This window comes from Mchenga conophoros, linkage group LG22, assembly GCF_057382185.1.
Source record: "Mchenga conophoros isolate Kocher_MC1m ecotype Shallow Benthic linkage group LG22, M_conophoros_male_GT1.1, whole genome shotgun sequence".
In the NCBI taxonomy this organism is placed as follows: domain Eukaryota; kingdom Metazoa; phylum Chordata; class Actinopteri; order Cichliformes; family Cichlidae; genus Mchenga; species Mchenga conophoros.
Genome location: NC_140546.1, coordinates 11,709,831 through 11,735,892, shown reverse-complemented (window position 1 = coordinate 11,735,892; position 26,062 = coordinate 11,709,831). Strand labels below are relative to the sequence as shown.

General features: G+C 41.5%; 1 protein-coding gene across 1 annotated transcript; it reads left to right on the top strand.

The window, feature by feature from the left end:
- Positions 1 to 214: 214 nt before the first annotated feature.
- fhl3b (four and a half LIM domains 3b) lies at positions 215 to 25,300 on the top strand. The gene is made up of 6 exons (XM_085262731.1): positions 215 to 392; positions 14,451 to 14,634; positions 18,632 to 18,806; positions 19,665 to 19,834; positions 21,786 to 21,972; positions 24,720 to 25,300. The coding sequence occupies exons 2-6, from the start codon at positions 14,479 to 14,481 to the stop codon at positions 24,869 to 24,871; spliced, it is 840 nt and encodes a 279-aa protein (XP_085118857.1). The 5' UTR covers positions 215 to 392; positions 14,451 to 14,478; the 3' UTR covers positions 24,872 to 25,300.
- The last annotated feature ends 762 nt before the right edge of the window (positions 25,301 to 26,062 follow it).

Genomic DNA, 26,062 nt, shown 5'->3' with positions numbered 1-26,062 from the left:
AACAATCCCGGAAACGCCCCTGCACTAGCCCGAGGATCCCTTAAAGTCTACCATGTATTTAAAATATTCAGTTACGTCCAGAAAACACATGGAGTCTACCGTCTTTCAGCTCCCCGCAAAGTGAAATAAAGAGGGAGTGTAAGGACAGAGAGGTGGGTGGGGGAAAGGGGCGGGGTTTTGGAGGAATCGCTTTGGTTTTACGCACCAGAGACGGCGCAGATGCTTCTGTCAGTGGAAAGCCGTCAGCTTTCAGCTCGCTGGAGTCCACGGTGGATTTAACTATCTGTCATCTCAGCAGAGCAGAGCAGAGCGGCTGGCTGAGGCTGCAGGTCCTGCAGAGGCTGTAGAGTCTCCTGTGAGCATCTCCAAAAACTGCTGGTGCGCCGAGAGCGGTACGTGTACATTTACTGACAGCTTCACAGCATAAGGAGGGGGGTAAAGGAGCAGCTTTAGGTAGCTTTACTGTGTGAAAAATGAATGTTTTTGTGAGGTCTAGTTTTATCCGCGGAGGCATAAACACCTGTCTTCGCCTGCTGCAAAACTAGTTACTGACATGTTTTAGTCATCGTTAAATATCTGCGTGGATTGAGGCTTTAAAATGAAAGGTTCCACTCTTTATGAAGACTCTCTTCATGACCCACTCATGGCTTTACTAATAGTTAGTAATTGATCAATTAAATGAGAAGCTTGCAGGTTGCCAGGTTGTAATAACTCACTCTAGTAATTAGGTTTAAAAGTGAATAACTGCTTAGTTGAATTAAAATGTGATAATTCAATGTACTCTAAAGCTGCACTGTTATCTTTAAAATGTGCCTTATTAGAAAGTGGACTCTAAAGTTATGTGGGACCGATATAAACCAAATCTTTGAAGCCAAAGGAAGTTCTTTTAGTGTGAGGAAATAATGATGCTATTTGGGGGTTTGGGAGCCTGAACATGGTCCAAATGAGTAACTGATACTGTGAATAAGTGCTTTTGAAGTCAGATTTATGAGAAAAAGAACAAGGAGACCCTTGAGGAAACACTTCCCCCCTCAAGAGCTGAACTGGCCCAGATGCCGGAGGCACACAAAGTAATATCTGGCCAATAAAATCCCACACAAACAAACATGTTTTGCACTCTAGTCTGTTTCGTGTTAACGAGGCCCTTCGGTCCTGTTCTGTTGGAGTGATGTCATGTCTCCATCAGATTACAGATTTTGTTCTGGAGACTGAGCAAACAGCTGCCCCCCCTGCCTCCGGCACTCATAGTTTCCATCACCGCACACCATCCCCATGTTCCAATCCATTAGGTCAAATTAATACATTCATTGAAACAATCATCTCCGATTGCGCTCTCACCCTGAAGAAAAGTGTTTTTGTTTCCTGCTGAATGGAATTCCTGACCTTTGTCCTTTTTTTAGAAAACAGAGGGCAGAAGAAGAAAAATGCCTTTTTGTTTTCTTTTCTTTCCCCTTCCCTTCATGGTGGAACCACACAGTGTTGCCACGTTTTGACCACAGTCACATTCCTCTGAAATTCTTGTGTTGGGTGAAGGTTGGTTGGCTCCAGCTCAGTGGAGATAAACCCCAGACTTAGAAAATAAAGGGAAAACTGTCAGAGAGGAGATGATTTTTACGACTGTCTGCCACACGTTCAGACCGTCAGTGTCATCGTGAGTCAGTCTCACACACATGCCTGTCTTTTCCATTTCCTAGTCCTGTTGTGCAGCTTGTGATGAGTTTGTTGGAATTTCAGGAAATTCTTCTTGCATAGCTCTCCTAAAAAAAAGGTTAAGCCAAGAGGCAGCTATCACTGTCATAATAATAAAAAACATTTAAAGTGTTTCACATAGATACATTAAAGAAGTGGACAAATCTCTCCATAAAAAAACACATTTAAGTACATGTTCATACATAAATTCATAGAAACAAGAAAGTGTGTGAAGAAGAGCCAAAAGTAAATGGTCTGGTTCTTATATAGCGCTTTTCTACTCTATTTGAGAACTCAAAGCACTTTATATAACTAACTCATTCACACAAGCACTTTTTCTAATCTGTTAGTGCGTATCTAACATTCATACACATTCACACTCCGATTGATGCATCAGAGAGCAACATGGCCAAGGATAGTTGACATGCAGACTGGGGGGAAGCCAGAAATTGAACCACCAACCTTCCGATCAGTGGATGACCGCCTGAGCTCCAGCCACCCCAAGTAAAGCGTGAATTATTTGGAAAATATTTGGTTCACCTGGACGCAGCGTTTTCAGCAGGAGGAACATTTCCTCACCCATCCACGTGACTTTTTCAGTCTCATCTAACTGCAGGCTTCACCAAACATAACTAGATCAAAACCAGCACCGTCACATACAACGTGAGCGATGAGATCAGTTTCACATTTGCTGATCAATGGCCAAGAACTGGAGGATGGATTAGCTCAATCGTTCTAAGATGGTGAAAGATACACTTTCCCTTGGTTCACTCCCATTTCTATGGCTTCACTCACTGCTGAAACCAGTGTTTGTCCACGATGTGTACAACCCCATCACTGACAGAGTGGCCCCTTGGCTGTAGGTGTAAATAGATATCTGGGGAGTCCTGACACAATCAGGCATCTTTTCAGTGTTGTCCCATTTGTTTAGCACAGAGGTGTCAAACTCATACAGCCCACTTTCACCAGACCAGTGAAGCTCCCTTGACTGTCAATGTAAAAGAGTTTTTAACTTTTTCGTTAAGTTGCTGAAGAAGAGAAAGAAGTCCAGTTTTAACATTACGTCTCAATGTTGCTGTATTAAAGAAAGAAATCTGTGAGCACATCTCTTTTGGGCTTAAATTATAAGAAACCGTTGTGTACAATAAAGCAAAAAGTATCTGTTAATTCACAGAAAATGGCCTTTTTTAAAAAATCATTTTGAAACTAAAAAAATAAATAATTTATATGGAAGATAGTAGAAAATAAAAAAAAAGATTTTTACTGTCATTTAATTGTTTGTCTATTACTCTGATGCAGTATGGCCATGGGTGAGGCTTTGACAGGTGGATTCTGGTCCCTAGACCTTATGTTTGACACCCCTGGTTTAGTCAGTGGTTGCTTGATTTCTCTTTTGTATAATTCAAAGCAATTCTTCTGCCACTTAACCACACAGGTATTTAACAGTTTACTACAACAGTTGCCTCATGGCAGTTAATATCATGAGGAAAAGAGGCTAAAATATCAGAGAAGGAGCCACAAAACCTGTGAGAAAGGAACTGGTGACAGTGAGAAGGAAGAACTGGCTTTTAACAGGAAGAGGCTTCAACCAGAACCAGGCTCAGAGAGGGGCTGCTGTCTGCTGCGACCTGTTGGGCAGTGAGAGGAGAGAGAAAAGAAGAAAGGAGGGTGGCAGCATTTCAATCAGGTTCAGGACTTTGACTGGAGCTTTGTAACTTCCTAATTCTTTTCATTTTCAGCCTTTCTGTTTTGTTCCTGCTTAGGATCATTGTGCAGTAGGACGATCAAATATGAGCCAAGCTTCAGCTGTCAGACAGATGACCTCACTGTTTGTTCAGTCTTTTTCTAATTGTTCTGTAACTTTAACCTTTAACATGCTAACTGAGGCCTGCAGAGTCTGAGATGTAGATCTGACCGGCTGCTACTTATCTTCTTAATTCCTGTGGAAACAGTGAAAGTATACTGAGTTTATACTGTCCTGGCTGTATTTAGTTAAGTGATGCGTATGACATGCACTTATGCATCAATGCTGCAAACAGCTAGCTTTGAGGCTGTGAGACAGAAAAAATACTTTTGACTATAACTGTCTCTACTTATTTACTCCGCAACACAAAGATGGAGCCCTGAACAAATAAATCCAATCCGTTTTCTTTTAACTGCTCATCCATCTCAGAGTTGCAGGCGTGGCTGGAGCTTATCCCAGCTGTCAGAGGGCACAAGGAAAAGCTAGACCGTGGACCGGCTGCCAGTCCATCGGGACAAATAAATCAAACAGTAAATATGAAACAGAGACAGCAGCTTCGGCACTCTGTCAGAAAACAGTTGTTACATTAACACCCAGGACTTGAACTCGATGTCCTCTGCTCGCTGACAGCTGATGGGAAAGTGTTTACTCGTGTATTTGTGTTGGATTATAGTCTTCTGTAGACTATTTAAGATCAAGCTTACTGTTTATTTTTTTTTTCAGTCTTTTTCCAAGTTAAACAACCGCGTTGCCAAAACAAACCTAGTTTTAAGAGACTCCACAGGTCCACTTGATTGTAATCTTTGTTTTGAATCCTTCTTTCTACTTTCTTTCCTTTCATCTTTATTTCAGTGTAATATTTAAATGTTTTAAGTCGATTTTGGGCCGTACTGCTCAGCTCGGGGGTTTGCAGTTTCAGTACAGACACTGATGTTTCCTGAGGGATGAATTATAATGTCTCTTTGATGATCTCCTGACTGCTGTACAGTCAGTTTTAGTTAAATATCTCACAAACTGTTCAATTAATTGTCAAGACATTTGGTACAAACATTCATTTCCTCTCAGGATGAAGATTCCTCAGCTTTCTTCCAACTCATCATTCATTGTTTTAACCGTGTACTGAATATCAGAGGTTCACAGGTACTACATCAGGAACAGGTTTTGATACAGGTGAGACTGCAAGTCCTCAACAAAATGATGCGGCAATGGGAAAGGAATGTAAGCTGCACCTTTAGCAGGTGGTGCGCAGGTGGGTTGATGTAACTGGGATTGGTGAAGCCGTTTGTGGGCATTTGGTGGTGGATGAATGGGGCTGTTGAAACATCCATCCATCCATTCTCTTCTGCTTATCCTTGTCAGGGTCATGGGGAGGCTGGAGCCTATCCTAGACCCTGGACAGCTGCCAGCCTGTCACACGGCTAAACAACCATTTGCACTCAGTTTCACACCTATGGGCAATTTAGAATGACCAGTTAACCTAACCCCACTAACTGCATATCTTTGGACTGTGGGAAGAAGCCAGAGTACCTGGAGAGAATATGAAAACTCCACACAGAAAGGGCCCAGCCAGGTGGTGGAACTCAGGACCTTCTTGCTGTGAGGCAGCAGCGCTAATCACTGCACCACTGTGCTCCCCACACCATAAATGTACAGTTATTTAATCGCAGAGTCATTTAGTCCATGTGGATCCCCAGTGATCTGGAGCCTGTAGCCACTGGGTCATAAAAATAATTTGGAATAACTCATAAAAATTGTTTAATTTTATTAAATAGTGCAAAAGTCTTGCACCATCCCTAATTTCTTTATATTTTTCTTCCAATTACTTTCTTGTATTTTTGAAAGTGTTGTTGAGAAATATGTTTCTTTCTGAAGTCTTTAACACTTTTTCTTTAGACGCTGGCTGTTTTAAGTCCAGGCCGTGTATCTGACCGCTGATCCCTGACAGATGAATTATTCAAACAGAAAAAGGCACCTAACACAAGAGATGAACCAGTGTGTCTGCAGTTTTAAATGATATCTTTAGGCACTTTGTTAATAGCGGCCTGATGCAAAACAACAACAACACATGTACCCATTTCTTTAGCTTCTGTAAAAACAAAAATGTCAAAGTTAACCCATTTAGACAGGAATGAAAGAGTAATTTTGGACAGCTTGACACGATTGTGACACATCACATCATTCTGTTGTCAAATCCTTCTCAGGGTGGAAAAAAGCTTTCTTGCTGTGTAGCAGTAAAGCTCTGAGTCAATCGACAGAGACGATGATGCTAACACTTAATTGGTGTTAAGCTTTTGAGGGGGACCTTATAAGGGATCCCTGGCCACAAAAACTTTGAGAACCCTTGATTTAGTCTGGCCAGCTGTAAAATCTCCAGAGACACCAGCAGAAGGCTAAAAACAAACTGATGAATTGAACTTAAACTGCATTTTTCCACTGTTCAGCAACATTTCCAGAGTCTTGTCAGTGGTTAAAGTTTGCTTGCGTGAACTTAAAGGAACGGAGTGGAAAATGTGGCTAATTTAATTTTTTGAGTAAAATTTAATCAACAGTGCTCATAAAATAAAGCACTTTAAAGGTTAAACTGGTTAAAATCATGCAATATTTAGCTAAATAATTACAAAAGGTTTGATACAAATATATGTAATATATATAAGTATGTGTATCAAACACCTCTTAAGGAGTGCAATCCCTGGAAGCACTCGTGTGGCCGTCACAGACCAAACAGAGTCACTAAAATCTGAAGAATTAAAGCAAAGAGAGGTAAAGTAATCTTTATGAACAAGTGATTTTATGTGACTGTGAATGGCAGCATAACACTGAGTGGGCTATGACAGAGTGGGAAATATAGAGCCAGAGCCTGCACCGTCCTGCGTACGTGGACAGGACCGCTCCTTTGTGTGCGAGTCCTTCAGGTCCGAGGGTGAAACACGTTTGCAGTAGTGACTCTTTCAATTGTTTGACTGTGAAATGTTTGTCAGCTGAGTCGACAGTAGCAGCTGCGGCCCACATTGTTTCCACAGATAAACAAACAGCCAGCTGGAGACTGAAAACTAAGCTACACACATCTTTAAAAGAACTTTATTTCCTCGTGTTTTTGGATTTAATGACGCAGGCTGGGTGGCATTAATATCTAATGATGCCTAATTAAATCACAGGTTTGAATCAAACGAACCAGACAAAGTTTACCTCACAGGAAATGTAGCTCTTCAGAGTTTAGCTGGAACTAAATGTATGATCTGCAGAAAGACAGACATTTATCATCCATACCGATCGTGTCGTTTTAATGGAGTTTAACCGATTACCAAAGACACAGTCACAGTTTGTTTATAATCCCCTTGAGTCGCTGATATTGAATCTGACCTTTCAAGGATTTCACAACTGAAACTGCAGCTTTTTTCCCTTCTTCTTCTTCTTCTTCTTCTTCTTCTTCTTCATCTTCTTCTTTTTTTTCCATGTGCAAGTAACCAAAATACTGTAACCGATCTGCCAGCTCAGTGTCTCAAAATAACATCAGTGTTTACAGCAGCAAGGAGCAATTCATCCTGATGAGCTCTTTAATCAGAGCCAACACAAACGACAATGTGTGTTCATGTTGATTTGTGTGCCTGCAGCCGAAATTGGCCATGTGATCTGCAGGAAGCCACGCCACATTGAGCGTCTTTGTACTGGAGATGAAAGGAAGCAAAGTCATCTGACGGCCTTGAGAGACCGGCCTTGTTCTTTTTCATTTTACTTTCTATCGGGCTATAGTTGAAACCAAAAGGGTGTCGCTTTGTTTCCGTGCTGCAGGGCTCTATTGTGGGTGCTGTCAATATTCTCATTCACCTCAGACAAATCCAGGTTGTGTAATGCAGCAGTCGCACAATATGAGGACTGTTTGGAGCTTTGCAGGCCGTTAAAGCGCCCTAATCCATTTCGGGGGGGGAATAAACACTGAAGTGGGGTGAGGTAATTGAAAACCAACTTTGTCACACACTTTCTTATAGTCTGTGGATTTTTAAAGGGTGTTACTATACAGAAGAAAGAGGCTATTGTATTGTTAAGTTTATAAGAGGAAAAAAGGCAAACCTGATATATTTAGTGAACTTTCTTTAGGATTATGAGACAGGACTATATACACTATATTCACATGGTTAGTTGCTGGTGAGACACAAGTGTTCACAGTTAAACCACTTGTGAAACTGATGAATGTGGGGTAGGAGATCACAAAGGCGGGAAAGAGAGAAAAGCAGGAAGTAAGACCCATGAGAAAACTAAAAGGAAGTAGCCAAAAGAAAAATAAGTAAATAACACCGAGTCATAAAGAGTACAAGTGTACTCACACTTGGGCTACCTGAGCGTGTTTAACCTCTAAAATCTAAATATGGTTAAATTATCTGTTCCGTTAGGATGGCTGTGGCTCAGGAGGTACAACGAATCATCCATATTGGAAGGTTGGTAGATGTATTCCCTGGCTACTACAGTCTGCATGTCAACGTACCCTTAGGCAAGACACTGAACCCCAAGTTCCCCCAGTGCATCCATGTGAGTGTTTCTGCGACTGACAGACAAAATGCTTGGGGATAGAAAAAAGGCTCGCATTAATGTGTGTGTGTGACTGAGTGAATGAGGCTTGTAGCTTTTGAGCGCTATGTAAGAATACCAGCCCATTTACCATTTACCACTCCATTGCCTGCTTCAATAACTGGACACGAGCATTGTTCAGCTGGACTTGGGCACAGTCTGCAGGACGTAGCATGATCGCTCCAACTCTTCCTCAACTCTGGCTGCCTCTAAAAAGTTTGTCCCCACTTATCCAATCAAGTGACAGCGTGCATAAAAGCATCATAGCATAATCTTTTATATTCAGCAAAACGACTTTTCAATGTTAAGATTCTGCGGTGAGCGGTGTTTTTGGGTTGTTGCAGTGCAGCTGGGTGAGGCAGTCGAGTGTGAGTACAGCCTAGCACTAAACATTATAACTCAGATAGGAAAGAAAAGATACACAAATATAACAGGGACCATGGCAGGGTCAGTTTGTTGAATTGTCCAGCAGACAAACACTGTCACCCTAATGTTAAACCAAACTCAAAGGTCAACATTATTTTGGTGCTAGAGGAAAAGGCACCCGGGTCATACTCTTTAGCTTTTTTTAAAGACCTTTTGTCTGTTTGGCACAGCCTAAAGAGGTTTATGTATGAGCCTTGATTTGAAGGGAAATATTCTTCCAGTTTCTGAAACTGTGCTTGTTTAGTGTGCGACTAAAACAGAACCTAAACGCTGGCAAACTGTTGGCTATTAAAAGGTTAAAAATTTTATGCGCATTTTAGTCTGGAACAGTTTCTCGACCATCATCGTCATCTCTGGAGCCACTAATTTAAAAAAAAATTGCCTGTTTTCTTAGCTGCTTACCAGTTTGAACTGTTGAAAGAGGCTCTGTTTTCAAATGTGGAGAAAGCCGCGACTGTAATTTAAAATAAAACACATTAAAAACATCCTTCTTTAGACACACTGGAGGGTGTGCCGGTGAGTTTCAGGTGGCTGAGGGGAAAAATACCCAAAAAAGGCTCTGAGCCTCTTTTATATGGCATGACTTAATATTTTTGTGCCTGTGACAGATTTAACACGTTCCTCATATATGCTTTGCTTGATTTTATTGCATGTGACAGTGGTTTTCATCATGGAATAATCTGGTTTGAGAACCCCAGACATAAGTCTAAATTCCTCCGCAGGGAAAGTAAACACTAACAACCAGACGAGCAGATTTCCTGGCTCCTGTCGCAAGAAACCGTCACATTGCTGAGGAGTAAAACGACAGAAGCAAGCCATGAAGGGACTTTAGACAGGAGGCTGATCCTCTACAAAGTGCCGCGAGCCGCGAGCCCGGTAAATCTCTCTCCAGGGCAGACGGCGTATCAGCGAAAAATTCAACATGTGCAATCACCGAGGTGAATTGTGGGTTTAAATGGTTTAAGCAGATGTGCTACTTGAGTGTGAGTTAGAGTACTCAGACAGGATGGATGACTGTTTGGTTTAATGTGTCATGAAGAGAACAGCGTGACATGAATTCCCGGGTGCGGTTGCAGAGGACACCTGTAAATTGATTACCTCTTAAACAAGGTAATTACTACGAAGTCAGTTGGTGTTTCAGACAGCTGAGTGTGTCAGCCTGTCTGGATGGTATGCAGATAAAGTCATTCTTGTCTGATTGGTTATTGCTACATAAGCATGGCGTTTCTGGAGGCGTTCAGAGGAATCTTGTCTCACACCTCATTCAAAATGGTTTGACATCACTCCTTATGAGATATCTACCTGCTTTCATTTTATATAGTTAATTTGTCATTTTGTGTCAATTTTGTGTCAATTTTGTGTTCAGTAAACGAGGTAAAAAAAAGAAAGAAAGATAAAGTATGTGTATATCTGTGCAAAGGCAAGAGACAAGTCTCTGCAGTTCACAAAAGAAGGGAAAGGTCTGCGCGCCCACAGCTTCCGTTTGATGACGTTGAATCCCTTTTTAAAAAGCCTTGTGAAGGCGGCATTCCAGTTCATGGGCTCTCCTTCAGGCATGGAAAATGTTATCTGTGTAAATCAAAATCCGCCTCTTAAGAAATCAAAAGTTACACAGAAAAAAAACCCTCCAGGTTTTACTTTGTGGGTTTACTTTTCTTTACTTGGCTTCTCGTTCTATTTATATATGACATATAAGGTGTACTTAATATACACTCATTTGCATTAGACTAGTGATTTGGTCACTTGGTATGTTGGTCAGCTCTGGTGCCTCATAGCAGGAAGGTCCAGGCTGGAGCCTTTCTGTGTGGTGTTTAGATCGGTTCTCTCCGGGTACTCCAGCTTCCTGCCATGGAAACCAAGACATGCAGGTTAATTCTAAATTGGCTGCAGGTCTGAATGTGAGCGTGAATGCTTCTCTATCTCTAGAGTGGCGACCTGTCCAGGGTGTACTCCGCCTCTTGCCTTATGACCACTGGGATGGGCTCCATCCCACTTTGAATTGGGTAAGTGGGAAAAAATGGATGGGTGAATGGACTAAAACGATAAGAAGTCCAAATCTCAAAGCACTGACTCTGTAATGTTGCTGATAATGGCGCTACTCAGCTCTTCAGCTCTGCAGCGTTATTGGAGACTGAAATTAAAGAAAATTAAACTTGGTGGTGTTGCTTTGCATTTATGCCTGATGCAAAATGCACTCGAACACTGAATTCAGTCTTGGTTTGCAGTTATAATCCTCTGCATTTTTCTTTGCTTTTGCTGAGATGATGGTACCAGCCATCTTTTGCATTTTGTAAAAACTTATTCCCATTATCTGCTGTTTTTATTTCACTGGTTTTTGCTTCTTTTCTGGACACATAAATATAATGGAGTGCATTTATATAGCGCTTTTCGGGGCCCTCATAGCGCTGTACAATTCCACTATTCATTCACTCTCACACACTGGTGGAGGCAGCTACAGTTGTAGCCACAGCTGCCCTGGGGCAGACTGACAGAAGCGAGGCTGCCATATCGCGCCATTGGCCCCTCTGGCCATCACCAGTAGGCGGTAGGTGAAGTGTCTTGCCCAAGGACACAACGACCGAGACTGTCCAAGCCAGGGCTCGAACCGGCAACCTTCTGATTACAAGACAAACTGCCAACTCTTTGAGCCACTATCACCCTAAATATGTATGCAGCCATGATGATGAGCATCTCCTGTAGTTGCTAAAAATCTTGCATTTCTATAGAAGTCTACACCCTCTGCCCCTTTGATCTGTGACCTCAGTGAACACCTTCATAATGACTTTACAGGCTCAGTTTCTAGTTTCAGGACACATTGCAAAATAAATTTTATATCTTATCATCATTAGAGTGGCTAACCATGTGACTGACAAGACTGTGAGTTTCCAGTCAGGTCTGCCTCTGGCTCATCACATCTGGCCTTATGATACCAAGGCGGCGATGGTGATGGTGAAAACATTCAGGTTGAGGCTTCACTGTGGGTCACTCCAGTCACTCCAAATTATTCTGTGCCACTCTCATGTTTGTGTGTGGATCTGGAACAGAAAGATAATACATTCACTAAAGAGACCGGTTGTGATGCCCCGGCAACCACTAGTTGCTAGGGAAAGATGAGTAGTTCCACACTGACCACGTAATGCATGAAAATGTGAATTTGAGTCACTTAGCAGTTACTGGACGTCTCTAAGCCTGTGTGAGTGAGGCTTTAAATATTGTGAAATGGAAGCAAGGCAAAACATGTTTGTCTCATTCTGTATTCATAGCTTGTTTAATCCACGTTTGATGGTGTTTGACATTTCTCTTAGTAAGGAGATATGCCCTAACAGGTTAGCTTTAGGCATGTTCTAAACTTTATTTGCACATGCTCCCACTAAGCTGAACTAATCCTGCTGGTCCCACGTGCATTCACAGCCTGTCTCACCCTGTTTTCTATTGTATAGATGACAATACAGCTTGAGAGTTGCACTGTCCTACAGGAGCCATGAAATCTTGTTTCAGCAGTGATGCATTTGAACACCGGTCCCATTAGAATTCCCGACTGGAAGCCTACAGGAGAATTTGATGAAAGACAACAGCTGGAGACTACAAATGTGTTCACAGATGTTGTGGTCCAGGAAGAGAAACATGAAGCGCTAAAATGCGGAGACTATGTCCGGAAGGAAAGCTATTGTTCTATCACTGCATTCAGCGCAGACACGAACGGACGAGAATAGAAACTAAAGCCTCTTTAGACGATTTAGGAGGGAAGTTGAGCTGATTTCTCCATCCAGACAGAAATGTGACAGAAGCCAGACGTTGGGATGTAATGGGTTTTTTTTATCAGTTTGCTTTTCCTCCATGTTTTGTTGACCCGGCTTGGTGGCCTTTAAGAGGAAGCGGCGCTGTTATCTGCGAGGAGGGAGGGGGTCCTCCACGTTCCCCTCCTGGAGAAAATGTCCTGGAGGAGCGGGAGTTTCTGCTTCTGGCATCTTTGCCGACCATGACCGAGAGCAGACAGTGTTTATTCTTTTCATGTTTATCTGAAATTACTGCATCGCTGGTTATTTGAAACAAAATGTTTGATAGCGCTGGACACGAGGAATGTAAACTGCACTTCCACCATCACTCCTTAACAGACCAGATGCAAATACTTGGAGGTTACAGAGCGTGAAGCAAAAAGCTTCAGAACAACACTTAGTTCATGCCAGCCGAACACTAAAAACACTTGCGAGCGGCCTTCTTTAGTTCGCGTGAGCTCTGGGTCTTCTCATCGTTACGTCCGAGTCGGTGATGAAGAGAGGAAGAGGGGGGCTTGGCTCATTCCTTGATCCCTCGGGGAGATTTGAAAGTCTCTCAGCTGCACTGTGTTGAACCTTTCCGACTTTACAGAAACATGTCAAAGCCACTCTTCGCCCAAAATAGGTTAGGCCTCTTTAAGTGTTTTTTTTTTTTACATGCAGTGATCCTGAACACGACCATATCCCCAAACTGGAGACCTTTTCTTATCTGTGATCCTCATTCACACCGCATATATCTTTTCAAGCCCACGTCTGTCCTGTCTTAAATGTTTTCAAGAGGATATTTAAGCCTCCCGCACTTCATTTCCTCACTCATTTCCTTTTGCTGCTGCAGAAAATAAGGGTCACATGCCCTCCTAATGCCTGTCTGTGTGCTCAGTAATGACAGCGGGATGTCTGTGTGCCCGGCCTTATTTCCACCTGTTCTTCCTCTGCACTACGACCTGCCACTCTAGTCATTTGTAGATTCAGCAAACGGTGAATGTAAGTTCATCATTTAGGGACTGATGCAGAGCTCAGAAAAGCCGGCTGAGCACAGCTTTAAAGTTGGAGTTGAAGTTAGAGGCTCATTCCACACAAAATCCATCTAATCTGAACAAAAATCCTGAACTGAGCCCTCCGAATAAGCCAGTTTTTTCAAAATTACAACAATTTTGGTCTATTAGATAAAGCCAGGTAGGACCTTACCTTCATACTGTGAGCATTTATCATGTTACAGACCCTCAAATTTAACTTTGGAAACTTTGAAAGCTTCATGCGGCTCCTGTGCTTATGAAGTTAGGAGGGCTCAAATGTAACACAAACTAAAAACGGTAAAATTTCAACCTCTTCAAAGGCTTGCAACTGAGGAATATTCACGCTGAATGCAAAGTTTTGCACGACTTTATTAAATATACTAAAGTTCTTGCTGATTTATAGAAGTGCCAGGTATATTTTTAACATGAGACGTGTCACATTTTCCAATGATGATTAAAGCTTGTAAAAAGATCAGATTTATTGCAGGAGTGCTGCAAACCCCACAGTTTTCATGGTTCACTAAAGAGCCAAACATAGAGCTTTGCAGTTTGCCAGTATCTTGTCACTCATTCTTTTCTGCCTTGTGTGTATTTTCCTAGTTTCTTGCGATAGATGTTGCGTGTCCGAGTCTGCAGAAAAACAGTGTTCATGAGGAAGCTGTTGACAGAAGAAACAGACCGGACAAATGAGCTGTGTGGCCCTTGACACACAGTTCAAACGCAGATTTAAAAAAAAAGGGCTTGAGAGCCTTTGAAACTGAGAATGTCGTGTCAGTTCGCCTCCCAACAATTAATATTGTTTAGTCCCTCTTTTGTCAACGCCAAAAACGCCACAGGAGGTTTCATGCAGGAGCGAGTTGGGAGTGAGCTTTTACTCTCTGTGAGTAATGATGAAACGGGAGAAGCTTGTATATCATTACGGCAGTGAGTTACAGTATATCAACATTAACTGTGTGCTTATTCAGCCCATTCTGTGCTTATAGCAGCTGAAGCACGGAGAGGTTCCTGAGTAATGTTTAACCTCAGACTGCAGTCTAACATTTTTCAGTAGATTAGCTCTCTCCTGTTGGCCTTTATTTCCTCACTGTATATAAAAAAATGAAAACCTTCTTCCTGCTTTCTCTCTGTGGCTTCCTAATCTCACTTCTCCTCCTCCTTCCTGTGCTGCATTCTTGCTGATATTGAATCCTAAACTGCGTCTGTGAATCATCTGTTTTTTGTTTCGTTTTTTTGCAGGAGGTCGGCTTAAGGAAGAGGCATCATCATGAGTGATCGGTTCGACTGTAAAAACTGCAACGAGTCCTTGTATGGACGCAAGTACATCCTGGCGGAGGACAATCCCCACTGCATCCCCTGCTACGACCGCCTGTACGCCAACACCTGCCAGGAATGCAAAGAAATAATTGGACACAATGCAAAGGTGAGCTCGCATTATACACTGTTGAAAGATTTAAGTATATCTGCTCAACCTTGTACTGTTATTTTAACTGCAAGTTACCATCAGACATAATTTAGAAGGACTTTTATACTGCCTGACTTTACTTAGATGGAGCATTAGGCTTTTAAATGGAAAATATGAGAGTATTTTAAAAGGCAGAGCTGCAGCTAACTAAATGGATTGGTTATTTAGTCTGTTAAACTCCCATCACAGTTTCTTGGAGTCCTGGAGGAAGACTATCTGAAGAAAAAAGAAACAGGAGTTATAGCTGTGCATCTTTGTCCAAACTTTATTGGATCTATGTCACACGGTGTGGATTGGAAAGAATTTATAAGTCTGCTGAAATTGCAGAGTTTCAGGGTCTATGCACATACTCATAGAACCGAAGTTACATCCAGTAACAACTATGTTTCTTGCTGAGCTTTTGTTAGGTATATTTTCTTTTGTTAGGAATATTTTTTCCCCGTTACACTACTTCAGGTAGGCTGTGACATCATTTAAAGGCCAATGCCCATTCCATCTGATGGTTGCTTCCTGAAGTTCAAATCACCTGAAACTGATTCCATGAACATGAAAATGAATTTACCAGAGTTCACCAGATCTCAATCCAATAGAGCACCTTGGGGATGTGAACAAGAGATTCACATCAAAAGTTAAGAAAAGCAACTCAACCTGCTCTGTATGCTCCCAGTTTGGTCTATCCCTCCATCACTCCCTGCTGTTTCAACCCCCTCACCACCCCCACCATCCACCCCTAGGCTCCATCACTCATCACTCCCCAATTTACAGTGTAACATACTTGTGGGAAATGATAAGCAAACATCTCCCTGGAGCCGGCAGGCAGACGTTTGGGTGGTGGAGGAGTCATAACTCCTCAGTTTACTGTGCATCAGGTTTGTGGGAAGTGATGGAGTCTAGATGGTAAACTATAACGATGTAATGTCGCTCTAATAAATCAAGCATTTGATCTACTATTTTCAATCTGCTCTGTCATAATTAAGATGCACATAAAACCTGAATATGTACGTAAATAAAACAATTTATATATGTGAAAAAACTGTCATACTATCCAGTAAAAGTAGTTTTTACACTGTAGCGTTGCCGCTTTTACTTAAGCAAATGTTTCTTCGTCCAATAAAAATTGTGCAAGTCGGAGTCCTTTACAATAATTTTTCCAGCTGCTGTGCCTGGAAAACATAACTCTAGTTACAGACCACCAAATTGTCAGTAATCCCCTTTAAGTTGTCCAAAAGCTTTAGCTGAGTGAAAATTAAAAACACTGTCCTGAAGGAAACACCCACAGACGCCACCAGGCCACCAGTGTCCTGTGAGTTATGGACTCCCTGTGAGGGAGCGCAGTAAATTACAGTCCTGCTTGCTTTGGCTGCACAACACGTAACAGCACGCATCGCTCATCCCGTTCCCTGCTGTGAAACCCCATGCCTCAAAAATACGTTTTTCACCCACCGTTCAATGGAGCCATTTATCACAGAGCTCGCGTGAACTGCATGTGAACTGGAACACAAGCAGCTGTTACGGAGAGAAAATACAAAGTGAGTTATTCTGATTTTTAAGAAAATAATGATGAAGAAAGGGGGAACGCCTCTGTTAACTCTTCTGTTTGGAGACAGCGGGGCGCTGTGGGCACATGATCTCTTGTCTTTTTATAAGAAACAAAAACAAATCAAGTCTAAACTTGTAGCCTACATTGTTTTAGTTCCCTGCTTTTGAATCAAACAGTGAAGCGGGACTACTGTATGTCCAGACAGGCTCAAGAAGTACAATTATTTTCAACTTAGCTGCTGCTGCACACTTACATCTATAAAAGAGTGCAGAAATACACTGTGTCACTTGCATTAAACAGTAAATAGTTTAGCACAGATAGTTGTAACCAAGACAAAATGACTCATACCTCCATAAAAGTATGTTTTGAGCTCTCTTGGCTATAGTGAGGCATCTTTCATCTGTCCATCCACAGTTTAAAAGAATAATTACTCCTCAGCATTTAATCAAATGTGCATGCAATGATAACATAATGCAGAGGTGTCAAACGTAAGGCCTGGGGAACAGAATCGGCTCGGCAAAGGCTCCAATCGGGCCTCACTTCACAGCTGTGGAAAACGTGAAGAAAAGAGCAAATTTGAGACTTTTAACAGTTTTTTCATAAGTTTTAGAGCTTTACACATTTATTTCTTACAATTTAAGAGTCAGAGTGACAGATTTCTTTTGATAACTACCACAGCATTTTGTTATGGTGTAGAAACACTGAGATGTACTGTTAAAATTGAACTTCTTTTCCTTATACAGTGGAACCCTGGCTTACGAAGACCCCATTTAACGAAAAATTCAAGTTACGAAGGCACTTAATGGCAATATTTCTGCCCATGGTACGACAAAATGCCCGCGTAACGAAATAGATAAAATAGAAAATTAAAAAAAATTAAATTCCATAATGTTATGTACATATACACATACATATGTATGCATGCATACGTATGCTTTCTTCAACCTCCGCCACCTCCTCCTCCACCAAGAACTTTGTCTTCAGCCAGCATTGCCTCACTCAAAAGGCGATGGAAAAAGGTGCTTCGACTTACGAAAATTTTGACTTACAAATTAATTTCGGAACGAATTAATTTCGTAAGTCGGGGTTCCACTGTATTGACAAATATCAAGGATTAAATGTATAAATAACACTTCTGTACTCTGATAAAAGGGGAGTTTTGTTGGTCTTTCCAATTCAGGATCAAAGTGGGATGCATCTGGCCCATGACGTAAAGTTGTGATCGAGATCAAGTAACATTTTTAAGAATCATCCACCCCTGTCCACACGTACCTCACTGTAGATATCCAGACAAAAGTGTTGTTAAGAATCTCAAGTTGAAAAATCTCTTTTTTTCTTTCAAGACAGACCTGACCAACAGGGCTGGACAGTAAATATAACACAATATAACACATTTACAGTATCATATGCAGTATTGTGTGCAGTAACAAGAGCAAGATCAAAAGCAGTCACATTAATGAAGAGAAGTGTTTTCTCACTCCTTGAAAATGGGCTCAAACTCCCTCGTCGAGGCCAGCTCCTTCTGTAGAATATTCCTGGGAGAAAAAGCGGAATATTTAAAAGTCTTTTTTCCTAATTCTGTTCTGACTCTGCAGACAAACATTTACAACATATTGCAAGACCATAGGTAGTACTGGATGTGGTTTTTACACTTACAGGCACACAAATAAGCAGGAAACAACCCAAGCAGAGATTTAAATGCAAAAACCAACCAATAGGAAAGAGAGAACAGGGATGTTCATGGTTTTTACAGCCAGTAATAAAAGATAAAGCAACATGGTAAACAATATCCAGCCTCTATAGGTACTGGCCATGTTCATTCACAAAGAGCAGGTCCCTGTAATCCAATAAAGGTAAAAACACTGCAGACATGCTTCTCACAGCACCTAATTTGAGCTTTTGGGACATCCATGTGCCAGGAAATAAAAGTGGAAGCTCATTTCATGCCCAGATGCATTTCTTGCCACAATAAAAGCAACAATTTTCCCTTTGGAAGAATTCATACTGTTTATTGTGTGCAGTTCAACAAGCAAGTGAAGCTTTCTGCAGAAAGCTAAGGGCCATATCATGCATAAGAAATGATCACTGAAACTCTTTTTTTGGTATCCACTTATTTGAACTTTTCACCATCTTGTTTTAAGTAGAAATGTTCATCCATCCACCTCTGTTTATCCAACTCAGCCTATCCCAGCTACCATAGGGTGAGGCGAAGAGCAGGTTTAAACCCAGTTCATCATCTTCATCAGGTTTCATTTTAGCTTCTTATTGTGTGCCTTTTTAAGCAGATAACCAGCAGATGTGTGTGTGCCACAAGAGCAGAACAGAAGAGAACAAAACTGCATTTTCGATACCCCGAGCTTCTTTAACCAATGACACGCTTTAATCTGAAGCTTCACATCTCTCGTCTTCCCTCAGGAGCTCTTCTATGAGAACAGACATTACCACGAGCATTGCTTTCGCTGCTTCCGCTGCGACCGCTCTCTGGCAGACGAGCCCTTCACCAGCCAGGATGACGCTCTGGTGTGCAGCGACTGTTACCGCAATGAATTTTCCTCCAAGTGTGTGGCCTGCGACAAGACAGTCATGCCAGGTAGAGACAATGTAGACAGGCTGTATCACTTTTTTTCCTTTCCACTGAACCATGTTCATAAGCCGCCTCCTCTGCAACAAATCGCTCAAACTCGAACGTTCACTGCCTTTCAGAGCCGATACCGGAAAGTTCACACCCTCTCTTTGCAGTAGTTATCAGGGAGGGTGACAGCTTAGATGTGACAGCGTGATTGTTTCCTCGCTCTGCTGAAATCCTCCCAGCAGAGTTCCTGCCGCTGTGAAGAAAACACGCAAAGTATCGGTGTCAGATGACTGAAAATTACACGGGCTTGTGGGTTGTGGATGTTACACCAGTTCTCTTCTTTAGTTTCTGATCAGACTGGTGTGCCTGCCCTCTTACCCCATTTCTTACATGTGCAGCCAAGTTCATGTTCAAAACACCGTCATGCTTTTGGGCTGCCTTTCAGGTCCCAAAAGTTGTAAAACAAGCTCAGTGATTAAAGGATCTGATGTCCAGTTTCATAAGCATAAGCATGACTGGCTGCCAGCTTCTCTAAACCTCAGTGGTGAGTGATTCTGAACTAAAGGGCGCTTACAAAATGGGTAAAACTGTGCTAGAAGGCCGGGGACATGTACGCAGCGGCTACGTTACTGCTTATCACGCTGTTTTGATGCACTGGAGCTGCAGCAATTTACCAGTGCCAAAAGAGGTTCAGCCATCACACCGAATCACCACTTTTGGTTTTCACAGACTTCGTATGAATGTTATCAGATTTCATTCCAGTTTGTATTTACAGCAGAGATCAAAGAGGAGCCAAGAGTTACACATGCAAAAACAACAACAAACGATCAAAAGTTTTTTGCTTTCGGCGTTGATTTTTTTTTTTCTCTCTTACAGGATCGAGGATGCTGGAGTACGACGGCTCCACGTGGCACGAGGACTGTTTCGCGTGTCACGGCTGTGAGAAGCCCATCGGTACAGAGGCCTTCATCCCAGACAAAAACAACTACTACTGCGTGCCCTGCTACGAGGGCAGGTTTGCTCCTCAGTGCAGCCACTGCAAAAAGGTGCAAAAATAATCTTATCGTTAAAACTTTCCTTTGGAAAATACCAGAATACACCAAAATATATCACTACAGAGTCCAAAATTACATTTTTTTCTCTCTTCCTGACAATTTAAACTCCTAAAATGTATAATCTACCACAAAAAATCTAGATGATCCAGCTTCCTGAGTAATCAACGCTACACAACCACTACACAACGTGTTTACAGAGCACCTGATGTCAAAAGGTTATCTGGAATGAACCCAAAGAAGGTGGATCATACAAAATAAACAACATAAGGGAAAGCACGAGACAGCAGGAAGCACACAGTACAACACAACAAGTAAACACAGGCAGCCTTAAGCTACTTAATCACACACGGTAATGTGGGAAGTGGAGTCAGCTGGGACAAACTAACACAGGCGTAGGTGTTTGCAGAAACGAGATGAAGACGGGTAAAAGTAACACAAGGAAACAAACAAACGACCATCAAAATAAAGCAGGAAGTGAAACGTGATAACGGAAACACAGACAGAAATGAACCTAATACAGGGGTACTGACAAATTAGGATGAAACTAAACTCTAAAACAGAGAATGAGACTGAAAAGGAAAAAATACACGAAGAAAACAAAAACTATAACCAGGAACTAAGAAAAAGGGAAAGTAAGACGCATAGTTTAAAAGGCTGTATGTAGCGCTGTACAGCAGATCTATCAATAGAGATCAGAGGTCAAATATATGATAGTTTAAATCTTTATGCAGTCCTTTCTATATTTTCACTTTATACAGCACACTCGTAAGAATCACAGTTTCTATGCAATGCTTTTTTTGTTGACCAATAAATCATTAAGTTGACCTTGAAGACCTCAGTGAATGTCTGTCAGATTTTAATGGATTGTTAACAGGATCCCACTCTACACCTCTACAAAGTTTTATGAGAATTCATTCAAAGCTTTTTCTGCTATTGTGCTTATAGACAGAATGCATGCATGCAAACAAAGGAACATAAGAAAATATTCAAATAAACAAAACTAGAAAGTCATAACTCAAAAATACGTTGTCAGCAACACACGACGCGACCATGAAAGCGCAAAGAAGTGATTGCTTATCCTGAAAAATGTATGTAGTGTGAACAAGTTTGTTAAACAAGTTCGCTTAGATTGAATTGAACAGATAAATGCACATATGTGTACACAATACAGCTAATCTAAATCTAGCTTGTTACAGTGAAGTCAGTGGTTTACATCCACCCATCGTGGGCATGAATATCATGGTAATTTTGGGCTTTTGAATTATTTCTTTGAACTGATCTTTTTCCAGGATGGAATGATTGTACAGCTTTAATGACTTTAAAAAACAAGAATCGGTACACAAGTTTGATTTATTTTGGATTTTCTCTAAATGTTTCTCCAGGCCATACAGTTTCTCACAACTGTGTGGCCTGAGGGCCACAATCGGTCTGGCAAAGAGTCCAAACCCGGCCACTGGACGATTTTGCAGAGTATAAAAAGAAGGAAGCCAAAATTTTGGACTTTTTATTGTATTTTGCGTCACACAGTTGGAAGTTAAGAAGGAATAACATCTTGATCTGTTCTTAAGTGGTGGTCCAGACTCATTTGTTCCCAATCAGAGGTCTTAATTACGCTAAATTTTACAGCCCATTTACCGACAAAGACATTACCTCTGACGTGCCATAATACAACAGCACCCAGTGATGCACGCTGATGGGTTTCTTTCATTTACTGTAGAAGCATTTCTTTGTAATAACATTAAATGGGCTGAATGTGGAAAAACTGAGATGTATTGTTGAAATTCCACCTGTATGTAATCTTAAAAGAAGCATAAACCCAATTAAAAACAAAGCCCACAGAAAAAGTCCTGAGCTATGTGCCAAATGTGTGGCAGAATCAGGAGCTTTAGAAGCAGGATTTTAATGTGTTACATGTCTTACTGACCCAGTTTGTGTCTCTCAGGCTCTGACTAAAGGAGGGGTGACCTACAAGGACGAGGTGTGGCATAAAGAGTGCTTTTTGTGCACGGGCTGCAAAACGCCGCTAGCTGGCCAACCCTTCACCTCGCAGGGGGAGAGTCCGTACTGCGTCAAGTGTTTCAGTAACCTGTATGCTAAAAAGTGCGCCGGCTGCAACACGGCCATCACAGGTTAGTAATAAGTGCATTCCCCCAGAGCTTACACAACGAGTTGGGGACTTGCGAAACGATGTGCATGCAGTGCTCCTGGTTTCATTTCTTTCAGGTCGGAGATACCGTGCGCCTCTCCTTTATCTGTTTTTCGTGTGTCTTCATGATCTTCTGTCAATAAAGGCCTAAACAGTTATCTTTAGCAAACAGGTTTCAGCAGGTCTGGTGACTCAGGGCTTAAATTCTGAGCCTCTCTGTGTCCTCTGTGTGGATTCTCCCTGTTATTCAAACAAATTAATTCACAGTGAATGCTTTTAATGTCAGACAGCAGCAGAAAAAAAGTCCAGTTTCCATTAGAAATGATTTAAACACATTGGATATAGCTGTGGATTGGAGAGTGAACCTTCAGCAGAGATGCTGATCTAAGGCTGGATGCTCCACTGGAACGGGAATGCTGCCATTACGTAGTAAACTAAATGCTGTAAACACTTGTGATGGATATAAATGATAAAATTGTACTATAAACACCAGTAAAAACATGATTTTATTTACTTTAATCTTCAGAAACTGATTTTCTTGGCCAGTTCCACCAAGATTTGATCACATAGCATTCTTATGATGCTCATTTTGAGCTCCATGTGTTTATTCTTGGACTCTACTGGAGTAGCTTTGCATGATTGATCTTCTAAAGTAGTCCTCATTTATTCTGTGCTGAGGTCTTTTGGCCTCTGTCTAGCAAAAGCTTTTTAACTCCTCTCCCTTTCATCCAGTGTGTAACCCGTGTGCCTAAAATCACCACATTAGTAGCATCCTCTCTCTGTGACATCATACAGAGCCAAGAGTAGATAAACTGTGCAAAACTTGGCGCTTAGAGCAGTCTGAAGCCTGAACGTTTGGCTCACAGGGATTACATTCACATAAACTGAGCCATAATCACTCAGGCCTAAAGAGCAGCCCACTCTCAGCCACAGGTGACCATGGAAAACAGTGATTGGCAAGTAGTTGCTGGAAGTTGCTAGCAGGTGAAAGTGGACATAAAGAGAATGCTGCAACAAAAATTTCTTTGGGATTTCTTTGGTCACTGGAAATATGGAGCAATCATTTTCTTAGTAAAAGCTGCACCTTCTGACATGAATTGGTTTCACTTGTAAATCACACCAGTTAATGTGAAGGTGAAAAGCTTGCATCACACTCAGCGAGTACATGGCACATTCATTTTTCCTCTAGCAACAAGAGGTTGCCAGATGATCCCATTATTTGAAACTTTGACCATCTATAATATGGGCTTCCACCACTGGAACTGTATATAAAGAAGAAATAAAGAAAAGTGTCCAGACAGTTAGCAAACACTAAAGAGCATCACACACACATCTGATTTATTTTGTTTTCTCATGATTAATGTAAACAGTCATTTCCTTTAGCTCTGCTTTTGGCCACTACTAATTCATAAGGGAAATATTTCTCAGTTAATTGCAGCATTATGTTTTCTAGCTAGGCCAGCTCATGCTTTGCTCCATGTGTGCAGGAGTCTGTATATACTAAACACATGAATGCATATTTCTTCAAACACCATCTCCACCAATGATGCCAAAATTTTCCAGAATTCCTGTGCTGTCCGAGCACATTGGTTGAGATCAAAATGCAAAAAATTATGACACAAAATTTAATGAGTCTTTGAGTTGTCTATAAAATTATGGCCAGAAAGCAGAATATTAACTGAAACTTATCATAAAGCTTGGTAAATCTAATTAAAAAGCTGCAGATTTAGGTGCTAGTTCTCTGCAGTATGAGTCAACTCATTGACTGTATTTAAGAGATGTAGCAAAGCTGTTGTGACGTCACCCACTGGTTTGAGATGTGGTATTTTGAAGCCTTACATTAGTAAATGAAGCTGTATTCAAAAGGCCTCACATTGACCTAAAGGCTCGTTTGTGACCCCCTAGCAACCTTGGGTTGTTAGGGAAAATATATATTTCCCAACCTTTTTGTGAGTGGTTGGTTGCTAGGTTAAATCAATGAAAAGAGAGTGATGGAAAAACTGCCATCACCAGTAGCTTGCATGGTAGATGCTGACTTGTCTGCAGATACTTTCAAACTAAAATGGAAATGGAGACTTTCCACCTTCAAACTAAAAGTTGAAGATGAAAAGTCGCTAGGTTGTTGTGGTTGCTAAGGGAGGTCACTGACTGGTCTCTTGGCACAGGGGAGTCTGTGAGGACTGACTCACTTTAGGAGTCAGCCCCAAGTGGCCACTAGGGGAACTGCATGTTTTTTTGGCCTCGGCTTAATTTTTCCAGCTCGGGAGCTTGCCTCATAATTTAACCTTGGTTATGGATAATGTACACAAGCAATCCAAAAACAAGCTACTGACTGAAGCGTCTTCATTTTCTCAAAACACACATTTAAAAATAATTTTAGAGACAACCACAAAGCTAAAAAAAACAAAACAAAAGATCTACACATGGTGGAAACAAAGTACAAGAAGACTCATTATGAACTTTATCTTTTTCCATCATTAACTAAGATGCCAGAGATAAATGAGGATTTCAATTAAATGCTCTTGACCGCAGCTATGAGCTGCAATACTTGAGGGCACACAGAGCTGGCAGTGCTTTCCTTGTAGCTGCCAGCTGCTGATGTTATCACGAATTCACGAACGTTATTTCCGCAGTTTTACGAGGCTGTTATGAAAGCCTGCTTTCCACCCCGAATGAAAGAAAAAAAATCCTTTCATTGGTTGCTCATGTGCTGCGTGTTTGTATTTGCAGGGTTTGGAGATGGGAAGTACGTTTCTTTTCAGGAGCGGCAGTGGCACCAGCCGTGCTTCAAGTGCTCGCGTTGCTCCGTGTCGCTGGTGGGCTCTGGCTTTTTCCCAGACCGAGATCTGATTCTGTGCACAGACTGCAACAACGAAGACTGACCCTGCAAGGCCACGGCGAAATATCAAAGTCTGCAGCCGCCAGCAGAAGAAAACTTCTAACCCTCAGCTTTGCACATGCAGTTTCAACCATCACTCAGCCTAAAGCTGGACCAAAGCTCAGTTTTTACAACTGAAACCAGCTCTTAGCACACGGATGTGTATGTTTAGATGCAGAAAGTCTCGTGTATTACTTACTGTTTTTTTCTAAATGTTTCTGTTTTGCACATTAAAGAATTGAAAATATGCAAAAGATCTATGTAAACATCTAAATTAATGTCCCGTGCTTGGCAAAATTGTTCCTACTTTTTTACTGATTCTTTTTTAAGCAGTCAGTCTCTCACTATGTTAACACCTTTTCTTTTCAGCTTATAAAAAAGTTTTACTGCTGTACATGCAATAAGATGTCATTAAATAAACAGTGGATTGTAATTGGTCGAGTCATCTGCATGAATACACAGATAGCTTCAGACTGTAGAAAATGAAGGGCATCCTCATTCCTGCAGCTGTTTTATTCTGATCTGAACTGGCTAGTGGATAACAGGGGAAATTGTAGTAATATTTGTACTTTTCCAGGCAATTTTATTCATTTTAGGGTCCGTTGTTACAGTTTGTGTATTCTGCACGTCTGTGGTACTCTACTGCATTCCCAGAATATAAAGCATACCTATCTATGGGAAGGCATTTAGCTCTGACATGCAGCTGGTCGGTGGGTCAGACTGTAAATGAACCGTTCTGGAGTTTATTTTGAACCACACTGACACCACCTCCTCTAAAGGGTCTCAGTGCTGCTGTTTTAGACAGGAGGTGGCAGTGGCAGAGCTGAAGATGATGACATTTTCAATGGATGTCAGCAGAATAGTCAGGATGAGAAAAGAGTGTATCAGAGAGATGGGTCAGGCCAAGTTTGGATATCTGCAGAGGAGTAAAAATGGACATATTGGATAAAGGATGCTGAATATGGATCTGCATGGGCAGGAGGAAAAGATGAAGACCACAGAGAAGGTACATGGATGTAGTGACAGAGGACAAGCAGAGGGTTGGTGGTGACAGAGGAAGATGCCAGGGTGGGGTGAGATTGATGACTTGCTGTGGGAGCGGCTAAAAGAAGAACACCTGAGTTCAGTTATTATTCACATCTGCACAAACAAAGCAGTATTTTTCTATTAGTTTCCATGTTACAAGGAAAAGAAA

What these genes read in the sequence shown, in the direction of transcription:
- fhl3b (XM_085262731.1), top strand. Translation starts at nt 14,479, where the DNA reads ATGAGTGATCGGTTCGACTGTAAAAACTGCAACGAGTCCTTGTATGGA. An exon ending in AGTGCAGCCACTGCAAAAAG is followed by an intron (nt 19,835 to 21,785) that starts GTGCAAAAATAA and finishes TGTGTCTCTCAG; the next exon opens with GCTCTGACTAAAGGAGGGGT. An exon ending in CTGCAACACGGCCATCACAG is followed by an intron (nt 21,973 to 24,719) that starts GTTAGTAATAAG and finishes TTGTATTTGCAG; the next exon opens with GGTTTGGAGATGGGAAGTAC.